Source organism: Gossypium hirsutum, chromosome D12 (assembly GCF_007990345.1).
Source record: "Gossypium hirsutum isolate 1008001.06 chromosome D12, Gossypium_hirsutum_v2.1, whole genome shotgun sequence".
Classification (NCBI taxonomy): Eukaryota; Viridiplantae; Streptophyta; class Magnoliopsida; order Malvales; family Malvaceae; genus Gossypium; species Gossypium hirsutum.
The window spans coordinates 46,868,329-46,895,476 of record NC_053448.1 but is presented as its reverse complement, the minus strand read 5'-3'; the positions used below and the strand labels follow the sequence as shown (position 1 = coordinate 46,895,476).

The following is a 27,148-nucleotide window of genomic DNA, read 5'->3' as shown; positions in this document are numbered from 1 at the left end:
TTCGAGATATTACATTTCTTTCCAATTCATTCTCTATACAAGTATATAGACACACAATCAATGGAATAAGTTAGACATGTAATAGCCATTCAATGGCTCACCAACAATAATGTCATGAGATGTATGACCCTATTTAACCCTTTTGAATCCTAATGTCCGAAATACTTGTATTTTTCGATATTTAACATCGAATAAAAATCTAATTCCATATTCTTTCATTAGGGACCTTACACTTTTAGTCTATAGCATAATCTCCTAACAACTTTCACTTTATTCAATTTGGCCTGTAATGTCATAAAATTATCTATAAAACTTAACTTAATTTCTAACTTAATCTTTAACATAATCCAAGCTCTCATGATTCAAATTTCATAAAAATTTTAAGGAAAGAACTTAATTACCTTGATTAATTTTGGATCACAATGAAAAGAAGAAGAATTTTTCCTTCTTCTTTTTAGGGCATGGAAAACTAAATCAAAGGGGAAAGATGATGATGTTGTCATCTCTAACTTATGAATATATATACTTAGAATAATATTTAATTAGTTTAACAAATCATGCTTTGTTTAATAAATTTAAGTTTATTTTCTATATTATAGTTATAATAGATGATTAAGTGGATTTCATCATCCACTTCCACTATCTTATACAAAACAATGGTTTAATAACCATTTGGATCCTTTGTTTAATTGTCAATCGGGTCTTCAAGCATTTTCCAATTTAAAATTCAATAATGATTTAACTTTTACAATTTAGTCCCTGAACTTCAATTAATGATTTTCTTGATTTAATTACTCAATCATTCATTAATATACATTCATTTTAACTTCATAAATCCTCCTATTATAATCTCATGGACTAGGTTAACGAATTTGGGTTCTAAAATAGTATTTTCTGACATTTGTTAAAATTGGGTCGGTACACTAAATATAGAAGCAAAGTTAGAACCATCAACATATAATTCCTTAATATGTTCAAATCCTAGAATGCCAACACTCAAAGTAGTTATTAAGGAATATCTTCTGGATAAATCATCAACTACAACATTATCATTTCTTTTACTTATATTTAATTACATATGGGAAAATCTCAATAAACTCGACCAACTTAGCATGCCTTTTATTTAGCTAACCTTGACCCTTTAAGTGATTAAGAGATTTATCATCAGTACAGATGAAAAACTCCTTTGGAAGCAAGTAGTGTTGCATATGTCAAATGCTCGAACTAAGGCATAAAGTTCCCTATCATAGGTAGAATAATTTAGATAGTGCCATTCAACTTTTCACTAAAAAATGCAAATAGGTTTCTTTTCTTACATCAAAATTGCACCAATCCCAACACTAAAAGCATTACATTCAAGTTAAAAAATGTTAGAAAAACATGTTACTTTAATATTTGTGCACTATATAATTAAACTTTCAAGGTGTTGAAAGTCATGTCTTACTTTTCACCCGATTTAAATCCCACATCCTTTTTAATTATTTCGAGCAAAGGGGAAATAACAATGGATAAATCTTTCCCAAAACGATGATAAAAACTAGCAAGTCCATAGAAGGATCTCACCTCGAAAATTGACTAAGGAACATGCCTCACAAAAGACTTACATTTTATTCATTAACTTTGATACATTTAGCACTAATAACAAAACCTAAAAAGATTAATTTGTTGATGCAAGAAGTACACTTTTTAAGATTAGCATAAAGTTGTTGTTCCCTTAAAACTTTTAATACTAATATAACATGTTCAACATAATCATTAATACAAGTATCTATAGATTGGTATACCATCAAAGTAAACCACAACAAATTTCCCTAAGGCCTTAAAACACGATTCAACTATCTCAAAAAATAAATAGATGTATTAGTCAAATCAAAAGACATAACTAACCATTCATAATGTTCATATTTAATTTTAAAAGCAATTGTCCATTCGTTTTCTTCTTTAATTCTAATTTAATGATAACCACTTTTTAAGATCTATCTTAATGAAGATAGAAACACTATGCATATATTTGATGGTACCAATAATAGCTCTACAATCAATGAACTTTAGAAAACTATCAGCTGTTTTAGGTACCAATAATATCATAATTGCGTACGGGCTTAAGGTTTCTCAAACTAATCCCTTCTCTAAAAGTTCTTCCACTTGCTTTTGTAATTCCTTTGCCTCCTCAAGATTACTTTTACAAGCTAGTTTATTTGGAATAATGGAACTAGGAATGAAGTCAATTTGATGTTCAATACCTCAAAAATGTGGCAATCCTTTAGACGTCTCTTTGGGAAACCTATCGGCATAATCCTTTGAAAAACATATAAAGAAACTAGAATTTTTTTTGTTAAGGTTAGATAAAGTTAGAAAATTTTCCTTGAACCTAAGTAGGAAAAATGTTTGTTTCAAATTAAAGGTTTTCCTAACATCTCTCTCCTTATAAAATAGCTTAATCTATTTGTCCTCTGCTTTTTTTTCATAAGAGGATGCACATACCATTGGATCATTATTTTGCCTTTTTCCTTTAGTGGTCTCTTTTTTCTCAACCTTTTTCGAAGTGTTTTCCTTACTTCCCTTTACCTTCTCACAAAATATCATCATCTTTAGTAGACCTTGGTATACATATTTAGGAGATAGTGGAGTCAACGTGTTTCTTTCCTTTGAAGATGACAGAATAACGGTTCAATTTACCATGATGAACCACATCTCAATTGAAACCAGTATGGTCACCTTAAAAGTAGATGGCTAGCATGCATGGAAATTACATCATACCAAATCTCGTAAGTATAATTTCCAATTTTAAAAGAAATTAAAGAATGTTTAATTACCTTAACTTCAATTAAGCTATTGAAGATTGTATAGAGTGTACTCAACACATTAGCACAACTTCCACTATCAAAGATGAGTGAACAAAGTTTACATTGGATTAGGCTTTGAGTACGGATATATTATCTCTTTGTTTCGAGCTGTCTCCCCCCCTTTTTATGCATTCAACATGTGGTGCACAATTAAGCTTTGAGAATCACAATATTCATCTTCTTCAATGAATGCTTCGAAGAATTCTTCTTTAATTTCATGATTAATTTTGACATCTTCTTTTCGGAATAGGGCATCTTCATATTTGTTTTCTAAACAAGAATAATTTTCATCATCATTTTGAATGTACATGATTCTTTTATTTAGGGTTTCCAATTGATTCAACCAGTTTGATCGATTGAATTGATAATCGAAAAGACTCTATCGGTAATCATGAGACTCGATTGGTTCAATCTCCGATCTAGTTTTTAGAACATTTTTTTATTGGCCATGAAATGTTTTACTGACCACTTTTCCATTTTGAATTTTTTTTACTTATAAAAAATATATAATATTTATTTTAAAAAACTAAAATTTTATCGTCTCTTTACAATATTATACATTTCTTTTATTTTTTAGAATAAGGACCCAAAATAACTCCTTTTACATTCCTAATTTTTCCCTTTTATAAAATTTTTGAAAATTTTATTAATTTTCATTAACAAAGTGGTCTCCCAATTTTTAGTATATATAAAGTTTTGAATTCAAAACTCCATTATTCCATGGGCATAACCAAACTACTGGTCACCTAGCATATGTTATGTCAAAGGCTCTAAAAGACTTATAGTACATTAGTTCCACATCGAAGAAGAAAAAGTGAGGTTTTGGGCATATAGGCGAGAGTGCATTGCATATCAAACATGTTTCTTAGGAAGAAGGTACTGCTCATGTTAAGTGGTATATGGACAACCCTTTATTGTTCAATTCCTTACTGGCTGGATAGTAAAAAATGCGAGAGAAGCTTATCATGATAATGGCCTCGTGACACAAACATATGGGAAAAAATTCCTTAAATAAAGAGTTTTTAATCATAATTCAATTTTCTGCCGTACTTAATTTTTTTTATATTGTTGTTCATACAGTAAAACCGTATCGCATTTAAAATGGTCGATCAAAGTTATATGACACTAACAATACCAATATCATATTGACTCCAAACAGAAGATGCTTAATTTGCCAGAATCAAGAACATCATCACTATTAATGCTTTTCTTTTCTTTTCTTTTTTTGTTCGACATTGGATTGGTTTAAGCATACCAAATATCCCGAGTAAGGATTATGCTTTAATATCATCCTGGAAGAAACAATGATATTAAGAAAAAAAAAAGTGAATACCTCTAATAACCTCAACAAATCTCCCACCTTCCGGGACCACATGGCCTCTTCCAATCTCCATCTACTAACTTGTGTGCTTTTTATGATTCTAATTATTCCAATTGTATATACGTCCACCATACCTGTAAACTTCCTTCCTACCTTATGCATATAATACTTTTAACAAATTTTTGGGGATTCAGGATTATGATTATGATTATGATTATGAACATTGATCTCTACAACAAGCAACCAATATGTTGTTCTCCCATTATTTACCTGTTCCTGGGCTTGAGGTGGTCCATGAACTTCTCCTGTTCAGTAAGTGCATGGCGAAAATGGCATCGATGCCCATAGGGACAGACATCACCAGCAAGGACCATCCTGCAAACCTCAGTCTTGTAGCGAGGGTGGCGGATTACAGGTCGGAGCTCTTCAATGCCGTGAGCAAATTGGCAGTGATCGCCATAAGGACAGGCACCAGTCTCTTGCCATTTGTTACAGAGTTCAGTTTTGAACATGCCTTGGTTGTACACTTCCAATTCAAGCGGCTCTTCCTCCTTCTTTCCGCCCTGAACGTACACCTTCTGCTGCACATTCACCTAAAAGGATTAGTCAGCATTTCCATTTTAAGGACTTAAGGAGAACAAGAATCAAATGTAAACCTATTACTGTTCGCATTTACTATTATATATATAAATGAATAATTTCATTTTAATTTCTAATTTACGGCCAGCGGCCACAAGACTGTTCATAAATACACAAACCTTACATGTCCAAGCACATTTCTTGATAAGGGTAACAAGTTTGGGACTGTTTCACTAGATTTCAGTTACGCTGCCCGTGAATCCGGAGATTGGAAGTAAAAGAGTTTAAATTCTCTGAATTAACAGTAAATGTGAACCCTAGTTTTACTCGCTTAATAAATTGTCTAAACTATGCAATTGTCATCTTATAGTGCCAAAATAGAGGACAGTAACAGACTCGGTTGAATTAGGTTCTTGCCAAAGCCCCCAAACAATTTTATTTATTTAAAAAAAATAAAAATTAAAGGAAAGAGAGTAGTCTTAAATAATGAAACTCGCGTCTTAACATGATTGATTTAGTTAGCTTATTGCTTCATTGCCAAGCCAAAGAAGGCATTCATTAAATAAAATAAAAACAAAAGGGAATACTAGTGGCAATTACGAATTTGCATCCAAACAGAACTAGAAAAAGAAAAAGAAAAAGAATCAAACTCACCGCTCCACTGAGTTGAGAGGTATTTCCAGTCCGAGTTGGTCCACGAGTTTTACCACGATGACTCGCTCCAGCTTGATTCATCATCTTCAGATATCCATTAGACCTAACAGATATGCTCTTAGGTAACATGACCCGCTCCACGTCCACCGCACCACCTTCCATCACACTCGTCGGACTCTCATCAGAAACATCTACCTCTCCTCCACCGCCACTACCGAGACAAAGTCCTCGCAACGCGTTCACCAACTCAAACGGCGTGGTATTGTAATCAGATGATGAAAAGTGGTTCTGCACAGAGGCTTGGATCAGTGCGCTGAGTTGCTTGTTGAGGTCTCGGTTGGCAGATCGAAGGGAGGTATTCTCTTGGCGGAGTGCCTCGGCTTCCTTTGCAGCTTCACGGAGGCGAGTGAGGCAGAGGTTGTGGCGGTTGATCATATCTTGATGTTGTTGCATGAGGATGCGAGGATGGTAAAGAGCGAAGACAGAAGCGGCGGAAGTGGAGGACGAGGTGGTGGAGGAAGAGAAAACTCCGTCGCTCTGGTGATCTTTCGATTGCTTGGCTGCGAGGTCGCCATAGACGGTTGCAAAATTGTCGTTTTGCATTTCCGAACGAAGCTTGGAAAAGCTTTTAGGAATAACAGCAAAAAAATCTAAAAAAAATGATATCGAATAAAAAACATCAGAAAGTAGATTTCATTGAAATTGAGAAAATTTGACGCTCACCTGAACCTTAACTGTAACACTAGTGATTTTCTCTTCAGAACAGCGAAAGAGAGTGAGTGAGAAATCTCTTTTTTGATATATATATAATATATATATTCTTGTTGTTTGTTTGGAGAGAGGCAAAAGAAGAAAAGGAAAGTGGAAGAAGAAGAAGACTGGTTTATTATAGCAAGAGAGAATTGGAGGGAAGGAAAAAGTTGATGGTTTCTAAAACCGTTTAAACAGAATTATCCTTTGCGCTCGATTGGATTTTCAAACCATTATTAAGCATTTCCTTAAGGGTATTTAAGTCATTTGCTTAATCTAATTTGTGATTCTCTAATCGATTAAACGTCGTTGGATGGAGTGGGTCGCCTGATTTCATCAAAAAAAAGTTTGGAGGGGAAATTTATAGTGGATTTAATTATTATTGATGTAATAATGAAATAAAAAATAAATTAAACGCAATTTTCACAATTACAGTTACAATTTTATATATATTAGTATGAGGGATAAGTGAGAGATATTGTAACACCAACAATTAAGTTTCAAGTCAGTGAACTGGGTTTGTTAGTTGTTACCCAATAAATGAGTTTTATGTTAGATTATTATGCTTAAGCAAGGGTAGAGTCGCAGGCCAAGAACTTCTCCAAACTCTTCACCTTTTACAAATTACTAGTTTGTCAACTCCACCTCATATTAAGTTTTTTTTTTTAATTAATGTTAGATATAGAAATTAGTTTAATAATTTAAATAATATAATAAACATTTCAAATCATAATTACTATATTATAAATTATACTGTAAAATAAATAATTTCCACTCTTAAATTTTCATTTTTTTTCTTTTCTTGTAAGCAATTTATTCTTTTTAATATTTAAATTCACCAATGTGCTTTTATTTATATAAAATTTGATGGAGAAATACATTTTTTATTGTGTATGTAAATTTTTTAACCAATCTAATATCTCTATTATATTAATCTAAAATATTATATATATTAATATTTATTGAACGGTTGAAATTTTTTTTATACAAATCAAATATATAGTTATGTCAAATTTGACACACATGATTTATATGAATGTGATATGAAATTCAACTGTTAGATCGTTAAAATATTTATTGTAAAAAAATATTTTTTAATTTTATACTTGTATAAGTAGATCCCTCGCAAAATTTGATATTAATAAATTATAATTTATAAATTGTAAGTTATTAATATATTTATAAATTCTCTAGGTTTGATTATATTTACCAAGATAGCCTTTAAGGGTCCTTTTCCTTTTTAGTATCTCTGAAGTTTCAACAGCCCAGAGTGGTCCGGGGGGCGGGGGGATAATCATCATCAAATCTTGAATGTTTAATCCAATGGTTGGATGAACCATAATTCACTCATTTATATCACTTATTTAATATATACTAAAGATGTAATGAAAAATATTAATGTAACAAATATATTTTTTAAAATATTTTTAAAAAATATTTAAAAGCTAAATAAAATTTTAATTGAAATGATACAAGATATATATATATATAAAATAAGTATGGGGTTTGGTTGCAAATGACATCAACTGCAATTTTTTTAGATTTTAGATGTTTTAAAATGATAAAAAGTTTCCCAGATTTTATATGATTTGAATTGACTAGAATATCTCTATAATAATGTTTATTATTTTTTATAAGGAAGAATTTTTGGTAATTGCTTGATTAAAGAGTGACACGACTTCAATAAGTTATTTAAATATAGTATAGATATGCAAATAATTCATATATTAAAAATTGATAAGAAAATTAAAGGTGACCGTAGTTCAAATGGTTCAAATTTTATTATGTACGCATATACATGAGAAAATAAGTTTAAATTACTTAATATAAATTCAGAATTGAGATGGGTGAACCAAATTAGTAAGAAGCATAAAGAATGTATTGATAGATAAATATTCTATATTTTAAAATTGAAAAAAGTTTCATGTAATAAATTAAATGATAAAATAAATATACACATAATATAATGAAATTAAGATTAATAAATGTTGAGTACAATAGTAAAATATATAGAACAAAAAAGATGCATTCGAAAATGATATTATTGAATCGAGGAGTAAGATAAATAAATAAATAAATATGGAATTAGGGAAGGTGAAGAAGGTACAAGAAATGCAAGGGGCGGTTGCGGTTAGAGGGGCATTTGATTGTATAATTTGCTTGGAATTGAAGTTAAATGAGAAGGTGATATTGTGAAAGGGGGGAGCTTTACAAAATTGTCATATTTAATTTATTTCAGAGTTTGCTTCTTTATCACAACTACAACTACCTCCTTTTCTCCAATTTCAAACCTTATAATTGAATTACAAAAAAGAGAGTAAATCTTCCAATCAAAACCCATTTGAGCTATTGTCATGGTTGTTAAGTTAGGCATACATTTCTTGTTAATATAAATCTTTGTTGTAATTAACATTTAGGTTCGTCTTTCATTTTCATTTCAGTTAGGGCATGCTACTGCTTTAGCTAGCTCTTTGCCCACGTTGCTGTTGCCGGGGATTTATCAGGCAAAGGGACCAAGCGCAGTCTCCCATGGTGTCTCTCAATTATCATCCCAAGTGCTGATTATGAGAGTTTCTTTTCCATTCATCAACCTGCTAACTTGATGTATGACTCTTAGCTGATATAGCTAAAAACAACGTTAGCAGCATCTCTTATTTCACATCAAATGTTGGTGCTGATAAATAATTTTTAGGCAATGATTTTCTACCATATACAACTCTTTTTGTTTTTATTTTGGGAGCATTCACGCAACAAATAATATCCATGTATGACATTTGAATGCTTTTACAGCAAAAGAGATCATATGTTATAAGAAATTATTATATTAATCCATTTAAATCATACCATGTAATCAAATTTTTTTATTTGTTAATGAATTACTTAAATAGATAGTAGGAAAAAATTTATATAGCAAATATATTTATAAAAAAAATGATTTAAAGATGAAATGAAGTTTTAGTTAAAATGGTAGACATTGAACATTATTGTATTTTAAGTTTGAATTTCATCAAGCGCATATTTTTAGATTTTACGTAAATTGAAATGATAAAAATATCATTTTGATAAAGTTTATCATCTAATTATTATTATGTAAAAAGTAAATAATGTTTTTGTAATGGAAGGGGTAACTAAAATTACCTTCCTTTCATGTCGGTCGTAAAGAGCATAGATTTGGGTGGGTGTAGTGCCATCAATGTAATCAAAGGAGTTTAGCCCATGTATTGCCTTGAGATACAACAGCACAAGTTCTAAATCATTACAACTAACAGCAAATGCATATATTTTGTAGGTGTTTGTTAAAGATGGTTACTTCAGAGACAATTAACAGATAATATCAACTTCCACATGAGTTGATTCTTTGGTTATATATAAATAAATGGATCTATAAGCATAGAGATATGCATTTTTTACAGCCAAAATTTTTCAGTTAAAAATAAATAAAAAATTATATAAGTAATAAAAAGTTGTTGTTATTTATAGTGATGAATTATATCTCCTACATTGAAAAGTTATGTCACTTGATTATTAATAAATAGTCAAAATTATTCAAGTAAATATCTATTGAATAATTATGTTTATTGTTAAATATACGACTATCTATTTAGGTAGTATGTCCCTATGAAGAGACATAAAACCTCTTATAAATAGGAGTGAATTTTTATCTGTATAACACATTCAAAAAACATAAAAATAGTTTCTTTCTATTGTCTCATCATCGTTTATATTTCTAGATTGTTATATAAAGAATTTCTGCAGTGCCCAGTGGACTATTTCTATCATTGTAAAATATAGAAAGTTATTGAACTATATTGCATCTTTGAAGCTCATTTGTCAACCACTTTTTTTTACACCATAATAGAACCTTAAAAAAAAACCCATTAATATACACTTTAAATTCTTCATTAATATCTAGTAAATTTATTTTTATCCCACAAACTATAAACAAATCACTAAGAAAATATTTTCCCAAAAATGTTTTTCTAATTTTCCAGTGTTTGTTTGCTTGAAAATAACTTACCTTCTTAAAACGTTTTCAGAAACACGGGAAAATGAGAAGCTATTTCTGGGAAAATGTCTTACTGAAATTATTTCTGGAAGACATTTTCCATCTTTCCTCCTCCTTCCGTCCTTCTCCTTCTTCATCCAGTTCTAACTAAAACCAGAATTACAGCTCCCTTCACTCTAATCTAATCATACCCCTACTCTTTTCCTTCTCAATCTTTGAATTTTTCTCTCTTCGTTTTCGCAATTCCTTACCAATCTGGGTTTGCTTCTTTTCTGGCGGGAACTCTTCAGCTGGATGGATGGAACCAACTTTCATTTAAAACATTTCTTTTTTCTTTTAAATAAAAAATTCCTTTTGTGTTTCCATTATATTCTGTAGGAACCAATAAAAGGTGTGAAAATCGGAAATTTTTTATTTTAAAATTGATGGTGAACCCACCAGGGAACCATAAAAAAAGAAGCGAATCAAGCGTCATCTTTTAATGGAGCTCACTTGAACAACGGGAATCCTGTACCAGAGACCTCAGGTTCGGGTATGAAGCATAACCCTGGTATTTCCTTGGATTGGACCTTGGAAGAGCAAGCTATCCTCGACGACGGTTAAAAAAGTGAGTCTTCTTTGCTCTTTTGGTTGCATGGGATTTTGGGGCTTTGGTGAAATTCTATTTTTGTGAAATTTCAATTTATAGTTCTAGAAATGTGAACTTTGCTGTTGTATCATTCTTGATTGAATTTATCGTTTCTTTGAACTGGTTGGGAGTGTTTAAATTTATAAAATGGAAGGGAATGGAATAGTTCAGCAGCTCATACGCATGGTAACAACTTCTCTTGTATATGAAAGGTAGTGGAGCAGAGCTCATTGAGCATAGGGAGGTTATTGAGTTGAACATAGTATCTTATATTTTTGTGGTACATATGTTAGATAGAGATTTTTTTTTTGATGAATATGTTAGATGGAGATTTAATTGGTTTTTAGACTTGTAATATATTAGATTCAAGCAAAATAATTTCTTTCAAAGTTGCCAATTCATGATAATATTTTGTTGACATAATAATAAATAGGGAAATATTTGTAGTTTATGATTTATGACTGTTTTTTGGACCAAAAGATGCTTAGGAATAGCTTTCGCTTTGTTTTCAGGACAGAGTTGCTGATCCCATGGAAAAGCCTACTCACTTTGCAGCTCGACCTAATCTTTCTCCTTATGCACCCCCAGTGATTCCTATGGACTATGACGATGGTATTCCATACAGAGGTGGGTGTTATCTTTGACTATTTTTAAGTTGGTCTTAATTGTTCGAGGTTTAGAGATGTGCTCTATTGGTTTAGATTTGATCTTTGAATCATTTTGGTGCTTTCTTGGGTTTTTTTATTTACTTGATCCCTGCTATGCATATTGTTCTGATTTTAGATGTTCATAGCCTGAGCTATCTGTCAATGCTTTTGTAATTTATGTTGACAAGAGATGTTGAAACTTTGAAGGATTTGGACAGTGGGGGTGAAGCATTATTTCTGCCTTTTTCTTAGCCTGTGGGGCTTTAGTTGGCAGGTCTTATTTGATTCCCGTTTTATGTTCTGTCATGAGCTTTAATAAACTACCAATTTCTAATAAAGAAAAGAAAGTGCGAAAAGTGAAGAGGAAAATTTGATGTTCTTCTATAGATACATTTTGTGTCACAGGATGCAAGTAACAGAAGAAAGGGTCCAAGTCATGGCTAAAAATAGTCTAAAAGAGAAGTAAGAAGTAGCCGTAATTTTTTATTGAATATATTCTCTTCTTGATCATTGCAACAAATAAAAGCTTGAATATAGATTTATGGTGCTTGATTAAAATAATTTATGATGTTAACACTGGAAATTTTAATGGAAAGCTGCGTTATGCTATTTTACAGCTATTGGTGGGGTGACAGGAGAACTTCTAGAGCAGAATGCTCATGCCTTCAATCAAATATCTGCAAATCTTGCAGCTTTTCAGGTTAACTACCGATGTTATGAGTAGATTGTTTTATATTATCCTTCTATATGTTTGGTGAAAATGATTGGTATTGAGAGGTCCCTTTGGGACATCTTGATTTCTCACTTCTATGAAGTCTGGTATAAAGTATTTTACTAAAGCACATTAGAAGAAAAAAAAATCATCTCTGTTACATACTCTTCCCTGCAAATGAAAGCACTCAGAAAGCAGTGCTGGAAAAAGAACTATTTGGCTGGATTCAACCTGGCTCAGTCTTCTAGCTATGACTTCTCATAGTTGTCCAACTTTCAGAAGATTGGACGAAATTGAAAGGAGTGCATGATTTCTATGTGGTTAATAGAAGTGTCTTGACTGATTCATTTATTTGTTCAACTAGCGTGTGCTTTTTGATGTATTTAGATAAAAGCTTTCGTTATTCTACAGTGAAAGGGTCTGCATCATTATTTTCAAATAGTTATGATATTATTTAAACCTCCTGTCTCTAATGTTATTCCTTAATTAAAATAAATTGTATTATTTGAGGGTATTTTAGTCTTTTTATTTAAAAATAATAATAAGTTTACGTATGGTGAGATTTTAATATTATATTTACATTTTAATTGTATTACACTATTATGCATACTTTATTGCTTCAATGAATTGTATATCTATACTTAAAATAAACCATTGACTAGGGAAATACAAAAAATATGCATGTGGCAGGATTTAAACTCGTGTTAATATTTTAGTTTAATAATTGAGTATTATTATATATTTAATTTAAAATATAAATTTATTAATATATGTAAAAATAACTTTTCTGAAAAATATTTTCAGGAAATCTTTACATAGATTCATTTAAACATTAGAAAAATAAATCATTTTCAAAAAAGTAAATCATTTTTCAAAAATTATTTTCTAAAAAATATTTTAAGCCTCAACTTTAAATAGAAATTGGGAGCCCATACCCACAAAAGTCTCACGCATCAAGTGTTTTAATGGGCAGAGTTCAGTATATTGCTGGTATCCTCACGGTGTTTTAGCTTACTATAATATAATAAGATAAAGACGATATTTTTGTGTATAAATCCGGTAATATATGTTCCACGGAGATAAATTGCGTTTGTGATCCCATTTTTGATTGAATTGTGCCCCCATAAGGCGTAAATTTCTTCTTTCCAAATTCACACAATTTATAGTAAAAATTACTATACCTTCTAATCAAATTCCAAGAAAAAATAATTTCATATGTTAACAGAAAAAATTTAAATAGATTATTAAAATTCCAATTATGTTATAAGGGATAATTATGAATTTAGTTGTTAATGTTTTTTTTTGTCACTTTACTCTTTTTTTTCTTTGATAGTCAACCTTCAAATTTTAGTCAATTTATTTTGACAGAAAAAAAGAGAGAGAATAAACTGTTAAAATCTGAATGACATTTACATGGCAACTCCCATGGTAATTTACATATATTTTATTACTAGCATTAATAAAATTTATACAACTTTTTATGAACTTTTAAATATCTTTATTTTTTCATCCAAAAAAAGTAATTTGGCTAAAATTTGAATGTTGCAATCAAAGTGGTCCCAAAATAAGAATAAGGGTTAAAGTAGGAAGATGAGTAAATTTAAGTCAGAATATGAGAAAATAAATCTTTCTGTTCTTAACTTAAGTGAGTTTTAAGAGTTGGAAGGTTTTCTCCTTAATTATTGCAACATCCACCAATGAAAATATTTACAACAAATTATTATTTAATTACGAGGCTTTAATAATAAAATGATTCATATTCCCATATTCACCCCTAAAGTTTTTTTTTTACTATAAGTAGTCCTCAAAGTTTTATTCGGTCACACAAATTGACCCTTTTACATAACACCATTGAAAAAAGTATGTGGCTCTTTTAGGTGAATGAAATCGCAACATGTGGCATCAATTTTTACAAGTCAATGTTGATGAGGAATTTATTTTATTTGAAATTAAAATTTTAAAAATAAATTAATTTTAATTAAAGGTGTATTTGATAAACTATTGAAAATTTTTATGTAGAAAATATTAAGTTGATTTTATTTTATTATTAAAAATGAGATATTTTGATTATTATATTTTTCTTTCATCCAAATTTATTTAAAATAATATAAAATATTATATTAATAAAATTAAAATTAAAAAAATCAATTATATTTTAAAAATTAATATCTGTTTTTATCAAACAATAAAATTATATTCAGTAATTATATTTATTATTTTACTATAAATTCAACACTTATAAAATTTAATAATTTTTTTTGTAACACTTAAATTTTCAAACACTCAATTAAAAAAATGAAAAACATGTTTATTTCTTCCAAACCTCCAACAATTAATACCCAAAATCCATTAATAACATCTCTTCAATTTCAACATCAGAAGAAGACCAACAAAACCCATCCCTTCAATTTCAGCATCAGATGAAGATAAGACTAACAAAACTCATATTTTCCTTTTTAGTTTTCTGCTCATACTTTCTTTTTCTTCTTTCTATTTTCAAAATTTTAATCTTTTTCGGAGCATTTTTTCTGATGTTGTTTTATTTTCCAACATAATTTTTAGTTTTTTTTTTTTAAATTTAGACTTTCAATTCGATTAAACTGGGTAATTAGGGGGTTTGTCGACGTCAATTTAATGGTGCGAAAAAGAGGTTAGGAAGGATAGGGTAACAGAGTTGAAAGGGGTTTAAAGAAGATGAGAGAATGGAAAGGGGTGAAGATTGTTCAGTCTTTTAATTTAATAAATTTGTTTAAAATTGTAGATTCACATAAAAGTCCAAACCATTAAGAAAGACGGTTGATGATGATGAAACCAGAGGCCGGAGAAGGTGTGGTTTGTGAGTGAGAGAGAAGGTAGATGAATATAAAAGAGAAAGTATTTTAACTATTATTTGGTAAAATTTTTAAATTTAATAAATTTGTTTCTTAATTTCACACAAATAAATAAAAGTATACATATGGAAGCATCTCATTACTATTGTCTAAAAGTCTTGCATACTTCATTTTAATGTTATTACATAAAAGGGTCAGTTTGTGTGATAGAATAAACTCACTTGCATTCTATAAGTTTTAACCCTTCAAGTGGGTCACTCAATATCCATACTTAATTAATATACATAAATCCATCTCAGACCTCATGGCTTCTAAGTCATTTCTCAAAATTTAGATTGTCATTGATTCTTGATAAGTCTTGCGATAACCTTAATCCTTAGGTAGAAAATCATCATGCGTTGTAATGAGAAATCCATATATCTCAGCCGCATGGAGTTCTTTTATAAATCTATGCGATGATTGTATTTCCTCAACAGTTGTCTATTTCTTAACAACTTAAGAAACATGTTATCAGAGGTGTTTTGTAGTTCTTGAATATTTTCGAGTTCAATTTTTCTCCCACTTTATTTTTTAGAGACAAACTCTTTTTTTAAGAAGACACTTGTTTGAACAACAAACCCTTTGTTTCGATGAGACTAAAGAAATAATATCCTTTAGTTTCTTTAGAAGATCCCACAAAGATTTTTTTTTTCCGATTTGGGTTCATGTTTAGTAGATGTTTAATGTCTAACATAAGCTTCATAACCCTAAATATTCATAAAAGACATACTAGGATGTTTCCTAGTTCACATATCATATGGAATCTTCTAAACCAATTAAATAGAACACAATTAAGTGTAAAAGTAGATGCAATAGATGTATCTAGTGCACGTCCCTAAAAAACTTCAAAAGATCAACATGACTCATTATTGATCAAACCATGTCTAACATAGTTTGATTTCTTCTCTCAAAAGCTCAACTCCATTGTAGAGTATTATGAGGAGTAAGTTGCAAGTCAATCCTAAATTTCTTCGAAAGTTCATCAAACTCTAAGCTTAAAAACTCTCCACCTTGATTCGATCAAAGTGTCTTGATACTTTTACCTAGTTGATTTTGTACTTCTTTTTTTAACTCATTAAACATTTCAAGAATTTCAAATTGATGGCGTGTGAGAAAAAAAATACCCATAGCTATTGAAATCATTAGTAAAGGTTATGAAGTACTGAAAACCACCTCTATTTTATGTATCCATTGGTTCTTATACATCACCATGTATTAGGTCCAATAAATCACAAGTTCGCTCACTTTTACTAATAAGATTATGATTGCTTGATTGAAAATAATTTCCGAAAAATGAATTTTAGAAAATGAATTTACTTTTTTTGAAAAAGTTGATATTTTCTGGTATTTAGATGAATTTATGTAAAATATTTTTTGTTATTTGACAAATTTCCAAATAATATTTTATAAAAGTTGTTTTTAATGAAACAAATATACATTTTAGATTTTTTTTTTTATCTTTTCATTATTTAATTGAGTTTATTAATACCAATGTGAACATATTAATCATCTGTCATAACTCTTCTCTCTTTTCTGCTTAATATAGAAATTGCTAAGAGAATAACAATGCTTGCTTCTGTAAGAATTCGACTGAGATGAGATCATAATGTAGTATTGAGATTTGAGATGACAATGCAGCTATGCTCAAAATGATATTCACAAAATACATCCTTTTAAAAACTTTCTGTGCAAACTGTCCAGTAGATTGATACTCGAATATTATAAAAGATTGATAAAAGAAGAAAAACACATACACAGACAGAAAGGCTTAGCTCCACTATCTCCTATTTCATGGAAAGATCATTCATGACAAGTAGTGAGTTTCCAATGCTACTGCTTTTCTTTAATATCTATGCCTTCTAATCAACAACTTTCTTTGAGGATACAACTGCATTGATAGCACCTAGTTTCTCAGCTTTTCCCACCACAATCTCAATCTTCCAAAAAACAAAAACAAACACCGACAAAGAATTAGACATATGAACAACAAAGTATTAGCATACCAAAATTAGACATGGAAAATATTCTCTCAAATTCTCGTATGGTAACTGCGCATCACAGTATGCAAACTTGCCAATCACGATCAATGTTGAATCATAAACACATAGCAAGGAGGGAGGTTAAAGCTAGTAAAATTAAATCCTTCATTGTCAATGTGCAGATTCAAATTCTTGGTAACTACAATTCAATTTACAACATAAATGGAACATAGAGGCAGACATACAGGGGTAAGGACACCTCCAAGACTTCTGACATAATTAACTCACATTATCTGACAAAAGTCTGATTTCAATATGCTTAATCTTCGATTACTCTCTCCCTGAAAGCAATTCTGACATAACACATTTTGCAAATTTTTGCTAAACAGAATCATGATATTTCCTATGATTGTTTACTTCATATAGATATAAACAAACCCAATGATATCTAAATTCATGAAAAATAATCACAAAAACTTATTAAAGATCCGTAAGGAAATCAAGGGGCACCTACCTCTCAATTTGATATGTGACGAAGCGATCTTCAAAGTCAAGTTGTTTCAATCACATCTGCTTGGTATAATTATTTTTTTACTGTTCAATATGGTAAAAGTTCCAAGAATTCAATCATGAAAAAGCAAGGAGTAAAGGATAAAGGAAAAGGAAACGGAAACGGAAAGAGAATTATCCTACACTATCTTTTCTCCATCAGTACCATCTGCACATGTTAAATCAGAACCATCCTTGCATCATATCCAGCCAATTGCTCAATACCACCGGTTCTTTAAGCCACAAATAATAATATACAATCAAGACAATATGATAACACCACCAATTCATAGAGCATCTTACTTGCACGAAGATAATGTAAACATGTCTAAGTTGCAAACCTCCCGCAAATGTTGCAACAACTGCAATAGAGCCAATGATTATTAGAGCAAAAAAAGAGATTAAAATCCCATGATATGAAAAAAGAAAACATCAGAAACCAATTTGAGCACCAAGAAATAGAAGAATTAAAACCCATTTCGGAATAAATGCAAGAAAGCATAGAAAACCAATGAAAACAAATAAATCTCAACTTCTACTCCAGGGACTAAAAAACGCATTTTGGAACAGATGCAAGAAAGCATAGAAAACCAATGAAAACAAAGAAATCTCAACTTCTACTCCAAATTAGGTGGAGGGACGGGTAAAATAGGAGGAAGAGAAGACGAGGTTGGAAGAGCGGTGGTGAATTTTCTGGTTTGTTTGTCGACTGGTGCAGTGCAGATTTTGGCAATGAAAGACAGAAAGGGGGAAGATCAAAGATGAACGCTGATGACTGGTGCTGAGAAGCGTTGCTGGCTGGCGGCAAGCATCGGGTCTGGGTCGCAACGAAGGGGGAAGGGGAATGAGGTTTTTCTTTGTTGGGATGTGAAGAGGAAAAATATTAGAAAATGTCTGATTGACAAAAAAAGGTAGGGCATTTTCTTAAAAAAAGTCTCATTTTCTTGTGTTTTGAAAAATGAGTTATGGTGGAAATTCATTTTTCACCAAACAAAAATGAGAAAATAAAAAATATTTTTCATAGAACATTTTACTGTAAACAAATAGGCCTAAAAGGAGTTTTACTCATTTTGTCCAATAAGTAAGATTTACAAACTTCAAAATGTTTGAAAATAATTAATTCAAGAATCCATCTTTATGGAGCTTGAAAATGCAATTCTCACTTATGAGTAGAGTTGTCCATGGGTCGGGTCGGGCCCGTAGGAAAAGTGAGAGGGTTTAGGCAAAAAAATAAGGTCTATTTAGAAAATAGGTTGGGCCTCAGGTAAGGTTTTTTTAGCTCGACCCAAAAAAATAAGGAAAAATTTGTTGTTTTGTTGTTATTTTTCCACTGTTTAACTATCATTTTATTATTATATTGCTATTATTTTGTAGTTATTGTTCGAATATTATATAACTCTTGTTTTATTGTTAATTTTGCTACTATTTTAGAGGTATTTGCTCATTAAGTTGCACCTTTCTTAGTGTTATTTAAATATAAAGACCTTTTTAATTTATTTTCAATTTGTTGGGAAATATTTACTTTAATGTATTTAGTTTATTGAGATATTATATTTTTAAAATTTTTTATATAAAAAATAAAATAAAAAAATTAATACGGCCGGACCAAACCCAAGTTTTAGCATTTTTATTTGGGTTGAGCTTGGGCAAAAATTAGGCCCATTTTTTGAATCAGGCTCGAGCCTATCAATCGGGCCTAAAATTTTGTTAGGACCTGACGCATGGACAACTTTATTTATGAGACCTAAACCACAATACTAAATATTATAAGTTTCATTTGAGTAATTCATTTTTGATCTTTTAATATTTTGTGTTAAAAACATACACATCATAATCTAAAATGTACTAGAATAACAATTATACCAATTGTACAAAACATAGAAAATACCATTGAGATAAAAGGAATAACAATTATTCATTATAAAAATCTCAAAACCCATTTTATCTAAACATGAATAATTAATGAGGAAATCTTATATAATTCCCTAACACTATTTGTTGTCACAGAATATTATATTCTCAAAATACACAAGGAAAATTGATACATCGTCATTCTTAATCTTTAGTGACACACCGTGTTGAACGTGGTCACTATAAATTTTGTGTCACCAAATACAATTCGTTTTAAATTGCCAGTGTTATATCAATCATGTCCTTTTGTTACTAGAAGCGTTAATTTAATCGTTAAATGATATATCAGATTTTATACGACATAATCTAAGATGAAAAATGTAAGAAACTTTTTGTTGTTAGAATGGATGTTGTAAAAATCTTGGTTTTGAAGTTTTCTGCTTTATCATCCGCTCTCTCTTTCTTCAATTTTACTTTTAAAAGTTATATTGCAATGTATTATTATTATTTTTTAAAATTTCATTTTAAATTTAGCTATATAATATTTGAGGATGCAATTAAAATGAGTATCATAGTATGATATCTGCTGCAATTAACTGTTTTGGTTATATTACAACAACAATATCTTCCCTTATGAGACGAATAATAAGGAAAGCTAGTACACCTCTTAAACATTTTGGAAAGCAAAGTTATAATACTTGAGCTTAAAAACCTTGGATGAATAATAAGGAGACAAGGAGAAAAGAATTAAGACCAATTAATAAATATATAAGAAATAACATTAAGCAAGTGCGAGGGTAAGATTGGTTAGAGTCTTTACATTAATAGGCCTAATTCGAGATTTTTTACCCTCCCATAAAGCTTTGGAGATAAGTTCATAGGTGTGTTGGGTTGGATGGAAGTAATCCCAGAACAAGAACCCTTGAGGATTTTGACAAATTTTATATCCTTCCTTACCGCATTGCACCTCCCCTCCCAGAGGTCCATCTCCACAGCAGGCGCTACTCACGTTAGAGAAACCTGCTCAATCAAACGTGTTATTATACATAGCATTTATAAATCCATACGCTTACATAAAAATCATACCATAGCGAGTTGGAGCTGCCCGGAGGTGTTGTACAGTGTCATAAACTGCTCCATAAACACCAATGGCACCAGGGTGCCTTGTGGGGATATCATTTACCAAGCTCTCCAATCTCTTATTGTATTTCTTGACCATTGCATTCATCTTTCCATAGCAGCGCTTGATAGGGGCAGCAGGCAAGAGGGCTCTTGCTGGAACGCACCCAACTGGACCTAGTGAAAACACAACAATTCTGCGAGCACCCACTTTGTAAATTTGGTCAGTTAGGTTGGTTACTTCTTTGACCATGGCCTCTACATAGGCGTCTGGATCCAGTTTCGGGGTATCCAATGGAAGGAAGTAATTGAATATGTCATTAGATCCCGACTCCAAAAAGAAAAGAGACCTCTCGACTACACTTCTATTTATCGCTTTTTGTTCTATTAATGTTTTGAATTGTCGTAGTTGTTCTTGGATTGGTAGCACTCCCTGTGGCGTGCCATCAATCACCAAACTGTTAGTAACATAAAACTCTAAATTTCAGCATATGCACGTCACAAAATTTATAGTAATATTTATAATATCAAAATAAATTTATAATCATAAATATATACTCCAACCAATTATATGAGTGAAAGAAATTAATATTAAAATAATATTTATAAACATATTATTTAACAACTTAATTATAAATAGATTCATAAATAAATGTTATTTAAACTAAAGTTCAATAGTTAAATATCTTTTTTTTAATTATTTTATTTAAACATTTCATATAACCACCATTATATAAATAAGGTTGGTAACCAAAAGCGCAAATGGATGAGTTAACAGACGAGCTCGGAGAGTGTTTGCAGAGGGGATGCTAGTGGCAACGGTGTTACCATTGAAGATTTAGTCAGCCTTGAAACACCAATCACTAAATCTAAAACAAGAAAAGTGAGATCCTTGTTTGAGATTGAGGAAGAAAGAACATCAAAATTGGGGTTTAAACGATTAGGGAAACGTAGAAAGAGTAAGAATAATAAACCTATGACCAAATCTCTTGGAGGCAAAATTGCTAATGAGTCATTATCCGGTTTTGACTTTCTTAATCGAAACAAGGCTTTGCAGAAAGAGGTGAAAGAAGCGTTGGAGCTCGGTAAAAAATTGGGACTTTGGGAATTAAAAGTTCTAAGGAGTGATTTGTGGAATTATCATCTAGGGTATATATAGAGGATAAGATTAAAGTGGCAGCTACAATTTGGCTTATATGGAAAGGAAGGTGAGATGTTGTGGCAGGAAAAAAAGAAAGTTGATGTTCAAGGAACTGTTTTGAAGCTTCGGTAGTTTCTGAAACGTTGGGATTACTTATTGAAGACAAGAAAGATATGCATTCTACTACAGTACTGGAAAATGGTAAAAGGAAATAGTGTCCCCTACGAGAAGGATAGGACTAAACTGAATTGTGATGGTGCCTTCTTGGAAGGTAATCTTTGAGGTGCAATGAGGATAGTTCAAGAGATTCCCATGGAAAGCTGGTTGGAGGTAGGGGTAAACAACTATGTGTGAAGGATGCATTGGAAGATAAAGCTTTAACTGTGAGGGAAGTTGTTTAGTTGGCCTAAGGTTTAAAATTGCTATCAGTCATTGTAGAATCAGATTCCAAAGCGATCATAAAGGACTGTTGCAAACCTAAATCTAGTAGAAGATGGAGAACCACTCCAACCCTTGAAAATGGTTATCAACTTAGGGAACATTTCTTGAACCAAGAATTTTCCTTGGCTAGGCATTCTGCCAACGATGCTGACAATTGGGTAGCAAAGGTTACAGGGATGGGATGATACCAAAAGGTTGGGTTGAAATGCCCCCATCCTCGTTGACTCTGATTCTGAACAAGGATGGACTTCCTTGCCCACATTAGTTAATCTTGTGTAGCTTTAGGTACGAGTTGTAGTGTTGTCTACTCCTTTTTTAGCCTTTAACAAGGGATTTTGGTTAATCTTCTTGTTGGTATGACATTTCTTTCTTGTTCACCAAATAAAAAGGTCAATTCGTTTAGCAATATAATCATATATGTTGCAGACTTCAAGTTTTGAATTGATTTGATATTTTTATTACATATAATGAAATTAATGCATTTTTTTTTGCATTATGAATTGGGAGATGGATGTTATTATGAATAAAAAAAAGTAGTTAGATAAATTAATATTAGAAATTTATTTAAACACGATTTACATAAATGAAGTGTTCAATATTATGATCAGAATAAAAAAAAATCATATAGCATTTTATTTACATAAATGAAGTGTTAAATATTACGATCAGAATAAAAAAAATCATATAGCATTTAAATCTCACGTTTATGTGTATATATTATTTTTATTTATCTGTTGAAAAAATTCAATCAATTAAAAGTTAGTAATATTGGAAAATTTATTTTTTAAAACACATTTGATAACTTACAATGAAATTTAGTAGATATAATTTTTTTTTTAAAATGTGAAAAAATGATAAGTAGATTAAAAGAAGATAAATTCATTTATTTTATTTTATTTAAGATTATATTATCATTTATCAAACAATATTCTAATTATAATCATTATTTAATTTTAAGTAATATACCAAACAAATTTTATCACTTAAATTCAACTTATTAATTTTTCAACATCTACTTTTTTTTTTACCAAACATAGCAAAAATTCTTTGAATTGAGTTTAATGTCATAAGAGCAAAATAGTAATTTTATAAAAATAATAAGTATTATTTGTTGTGATAAAAAGCATTACAATTCTTAAAAAAAATTAAGTTTAAATTGTGAATATAACATCATATTGGGAACCAAAAAAATTAATATTGTAAAGCAAATGAACTATGGGTGAAATAGTTTGTTTTCACTCTGATTATCTTTTTGTTCAATCTTTCATCATGGATTGTTTTGAAGGTATATTTCATTTTGGTTACCAAAAATTAGAATTTCAATGTACGAAATTTTAATTATGATTTGGCTTTTATGTACTTAAACTAGAAAAAAAGAAGTATGGGAGTTACATACCCAGTCTTTATTGGTTCCTTGCAGAACACCACTCCCAGCGCTAGCAAAGTTGAGTCCGTTTGATGGATACTCTTTGCTACTACCATTCATCACTGCAATCTGTGCCTCTAGGTATGGTTGTTGCAAACCAATGCCGATAAATTGTGCTGCATGCATTCCATTTTAATCAATCCTAATAATTAATTAGTTAAAAATAAATAAAAGGAAATCAACTACTTAAGTAGGAGGTAGCTCACAGATGAAATCCGCAACTGTTCTGCCATCAGTGAACCTGCCGGTGGGATGGTGGAAAAATGTTGAGCCATAAGGTGGGAAATCTGCCTGTACGCTACAGTTTTTGATAAAATGATTGTTTCCGGCATCAAAAACTGAGTCTCCGAAGATAAATATTGCTGGAACGTTTAGGGATGGTGACAGATTAATGAGGACGAGAAGAATAAGCAGATGAGTAGTGTAAAGGTTCTTCTTCTCCATGTTGACGAAATGGTGAAAAAGTAAAGGAAGGAGGAGGGTGTTATATTAAGTGAAGAACAAAGGTGACCGAATATATGTAACGTTCAAGGAGAGAAGAAAAAAGAGAAAAATGAAACTGAATGCACGAGGTTGGTGTTGGTCTCACAATAACTTTTTTATTTCTCTTATGTCAGCTCACCCTAAAATTCATCATATATGCTAAATCCATTCCACCTCCATCAATTTGCTCTAGGAAAACTATGAAAGCAATCTCCTTTGACATGAATTTCAAACCATATTGTTTTTATTTTAAAATTTATACTATAATATTAAATTCAAAACTTGAGAATAAAAAATAAAACTGAATTTTACCATCTGTCCTCCTCATCTATGTAACGCGAATTTATCATTATTAGAATTTTTATCACTGTGGAAATTATATACTTAGAACACATAAATGTGATTTAAAATAACTTACAATAAATAGTGAAATGTGTGGTTTGATGCCATCAATCTTGAATTGATATCAAATTAATTGTATGCATGTGGAAACTATATACTTAGAGCATAGATGTATGTTTGAATAACATACAACAAACAAAGAAATGTATGGTTTGTAACTAATTAATAATAACACATAAAAAATGTGTAATATTAAAATGAAAAAAATAGATTAAATTGTGACTAAAATGAAATTTAAGTACGTAAATACATCATATTAACAATACTAAATGCATTATAATTGGTCATCATGGTGTTGTCATTAATTTTGAGTTAGTGTCAAATTGACTTGGGACACCAACTCAATCAAAAACATTATCAATACTAAAAGTCCTATCACACACGTATACGTGCGAAAACTACGTATTTAGAATACAGAAGTGTATAAAAATAAATACAATAAATAATAAAATGTATTGTTTGAAATTAACTAATAATAGCACGTGAAATATGTATAATATTAAAATTAAAAAAATGATTAAATTGTGAGTAAAATGAAAAGACTAAAATATCATCGAATAATATAACTTATTTTAAATACGAAATGTCATTTTTGTAATTTTCCAAACTGAGTTAGTGCCCGAGACAGAAATAAAGATATCAAATTCCTACCAAGATAACTAGAAGTTCCAACTAATAAAAACCATAATGAACCAAAAAAAAAAGGATAAATGTCCAGCAGAAATTGCTTCTTTTTCGAGATCCCACTATAAATTCTATCCATATAGATTCTGATCGCCAACTCATACAGACTAGATCCAGTTGCATTTTATTCGAATTGAGAGAATAACCAAAAAAATTCGACTTTACTTTTTTTGTTTCCAAAGTAACTCTCATTAACTAGTACTATTTTGATATGAACTTTTAGAAGGAATTCATCAAACACACCAACTCAATCAAGGATTTTATTAATAATATAAATTATTATTACGCATAATAACTTATTTAGCCCTCCAACTTTACTAAAAGGTTATTTTAGCCATTCATTTAATTTTTCACCTCTTTTAACGTTTGAACTTTTATTGTTTGTCAAATCACCCCAAAATGTATGGAAACGTTAATGTTTGTTAACTTTGCTGATGTAGCATCCATGTGGCAATCCATATGGCAATCCACGTGCATGGCACGTCAGTAAAATTAACAAATATTAAAATTTTCATATATTTTAGGATGATTTGATAAATAGATTAAGTTTAGTAAAATTGAAGGGCCGAATAAATTATTATGCCTTATTATTATTATTAAAGTAGAAATCCGATCATGGTTTTAAAGAGGGATGATGGCAGTTGGGCGAGGGGATCTGTTTGAGTAACAACAAATGGATGTTGATTATTTGAGTTCATAAGAAAAATTAAATTATACAGATTATACTTGTTTAGTTGTATTGATTCCTTTTGTCCTATTTCTACTTACCATTTTTTGGAAATTAATTACGCATAAATTTATACATGGTTTAATGTACAATTTAATATATAAATTTTGATTTTATGTAATTATACTTGTGAAGTTTGAATTGTAGTTGATATGTATATATGAAACTTTGATTTTGATTCAGTTGTACACATTTAAAGAAATGAATATATATTTATTTTTATATTGAATTAATATAATTCATATATAATTTTGATATTTATCTTAATTAAGGTTCCCATTTCACAAGAATCCTAGATCCAATCTATTTCTTCATGTATAAAATTTCTATCCTTAATTGATTAGTCTCAATTTGAATTAAATTTGCAATTTGAAAGGAAGTCATTAAAGTTGCAAATGGGTTATCTTAAAATGATTTAAATTCAACCCCAATGTTGGTGTGAACTAAATTGTAACCGATATTAACCATGAACAAATGAACAAAAAGAACAAAATTGTAATACTGACACCTTCATATATATGCAAAATGTAATTACAAAATAAATCCATGTCAATTAGGGTACGTTTGTTTCACCATTTCTATAGAATAGAATTTCAAGCAGTGTAAATCTTTGTCTCCTTGAATTCATATTGATAGTCTTTAATATAGAATAGAATTATCAAAGATCTTTACAGTATAATCTTCTTAAGAAAACAAATCTCTTCACATAAAGAAACTTTAGTTGAAGTCTTTAAAGGATCCTTGCTTAACTTAAATTTCTTCATATTTTATTTCAATAAGGTGCTTCTAAAAATCTTCAAAGATGAGCTTCTATAGAGTCCAAAGATTTTTAGTCAAAAGATGCCAACCAAATATGGTAAGTAACATATCCTTTTAGATGCAATCTGAGCTACAATTAGAGTTGCATATCGACAATGTAACTGGAACTAACAATGTGGTTTATTTGTAAGAGTTAAAATTTGATATTAGTATCATAAAGACCGATTTTATTTTTACTAGTTGTAAATAGAGGGTAGTCTTATAAACGGTTAAATTTTATAAAAGATAAGATAAATGTACGAAACAAAATCAAATTTTAGGATATTATCAAATTACCAAAATGTTCAAAATGCATTAGATGCCAACAAGGTTAAACTCAAATAGTGATATAGAATGATATAAATTTAAACTTGTTGCTAAAGGCTATACTCAAAAGGATTATAAAAAGATTTTCTCACTAGTTTTCAAGAATGACTCCTTAAGAATTACTATGACATTGGTGACTCATTATGATTTAGAGTTGCACCAAATGCATGTGAAAAAAACATTTTTCAAAGTTTATATGGATCAATTA

General features: G+C 30.2%; 2 protein-coding genes and 2 long non-coding RNA genes across 8 annotated transcripts; 1 reads left to right on the top strand and 3 right to left on the bottom strand.

Annotated features, from left to right (window-relative positions):
- Window positions 1-3,991: 3,991 nt before the first annotated feature.
- LOC107946208 (zinc finger CCCH domain-containing protein 15) lies at window positions 3,992-6,384 on the bottom strand. Of its 4 annotated transcripts, none has more exons than XM_016880436.2 (3): window positions 6,124-6,384; window positions 5,401-6,050; window positions 3,992-4,760 (listed from the first exon to the last, which is right to left on the bottom strand). In XM_016880436.2, exons 2-3 carry the CDS (start codon window positions 6,001-6,003, stop codon window positions 4,434-4,436), a joined length of 930 nt encoding a protein of 309 aa, XP_016735925.2. In that variant the 5' UTR covers window positions 6,004-6,050; window positions 6,124-6,384; the 3' UTR covers window positions 3,992-4,433. The 4 variants fall into 4 exon arrangements, with proteins under 4 accessions (XP_016735925.2, XP_016735924.2, XP_016735927.2 ...); XM_016880435.2 differs by having other exon boundaries at window positions 5,401-6,025; window positions 6,124-6,383; XM_016880438.2 differs by having other exon boundaries at window positions 3,992-4,745; window positions 5,401-6,025; window positions 6,124-6,382.
- A 3,739-nt stretch (window positions 6,385-10,123) lies between these two features.
- Window positions 10,124-12,657, top strand: LOC107946207 (uncharacterized). The gene is made up of 3 exons (XR_001696872.2): window positions 10,124-10,763; window positions 11,297-11,411; window positions 12,049-12,657. It is a non-coding gene; the product is annotated as an uncharacterized lncRNA (long non-coding RNA).
- A 3,954-nt stretch (window positions 12,658-16,611) lies between these two features.
- On the bottom strand, window positions 16,612-18,501 carry LOC107946206 (uncharacterized). 2 transcript variants are annotated; one of them, XR_001696871.2, is made up of 4 exons: window positions 18,157-18,501; window positions 17,686-17,903; window positions 17,507-17,586; window positions 16,612-16,950 (listed from the first exon to the last, which is right to left on the bottom strand). It is a non-coding gene; the product is annotated as an uncharacterized lncRNA (long non-coding RNA). The 2 variants fall into 2 exon arrangements; XR_001696870.2 differs by having other exon boundaries at window positions 17,686-18,498.
- Window positions 18,502-20,139: 1,638 nt separating this feature from the next.
- Window positions 20,140-24,019, bottom strand: LOC107946205 (GDSL esterase/lipase 6). Its single transcript, XM_016880433.2, has 4 exons — window positions 23,726-24,019; window positions 23,490-23,635; window positions 20,479-20,944; window positions 20,140-20,412 (listed from the first exon to the last, which is right to left on the bottom strand). Exons 1-4 carry the CDS (start codon window positions 23,961-23,963, stop codon window positions 20,174-20,176), a joined length of 1,089 nt encoding a protein of 362 aa, XP_016735922.1. The 5' UTR covers window positions 23,964-24,019; the 3' UTR covers window positions 20,140-20,173.
- Between the last annotated feature and the right edge of the window lie 3,129 nt (window positions 24,020-27,148).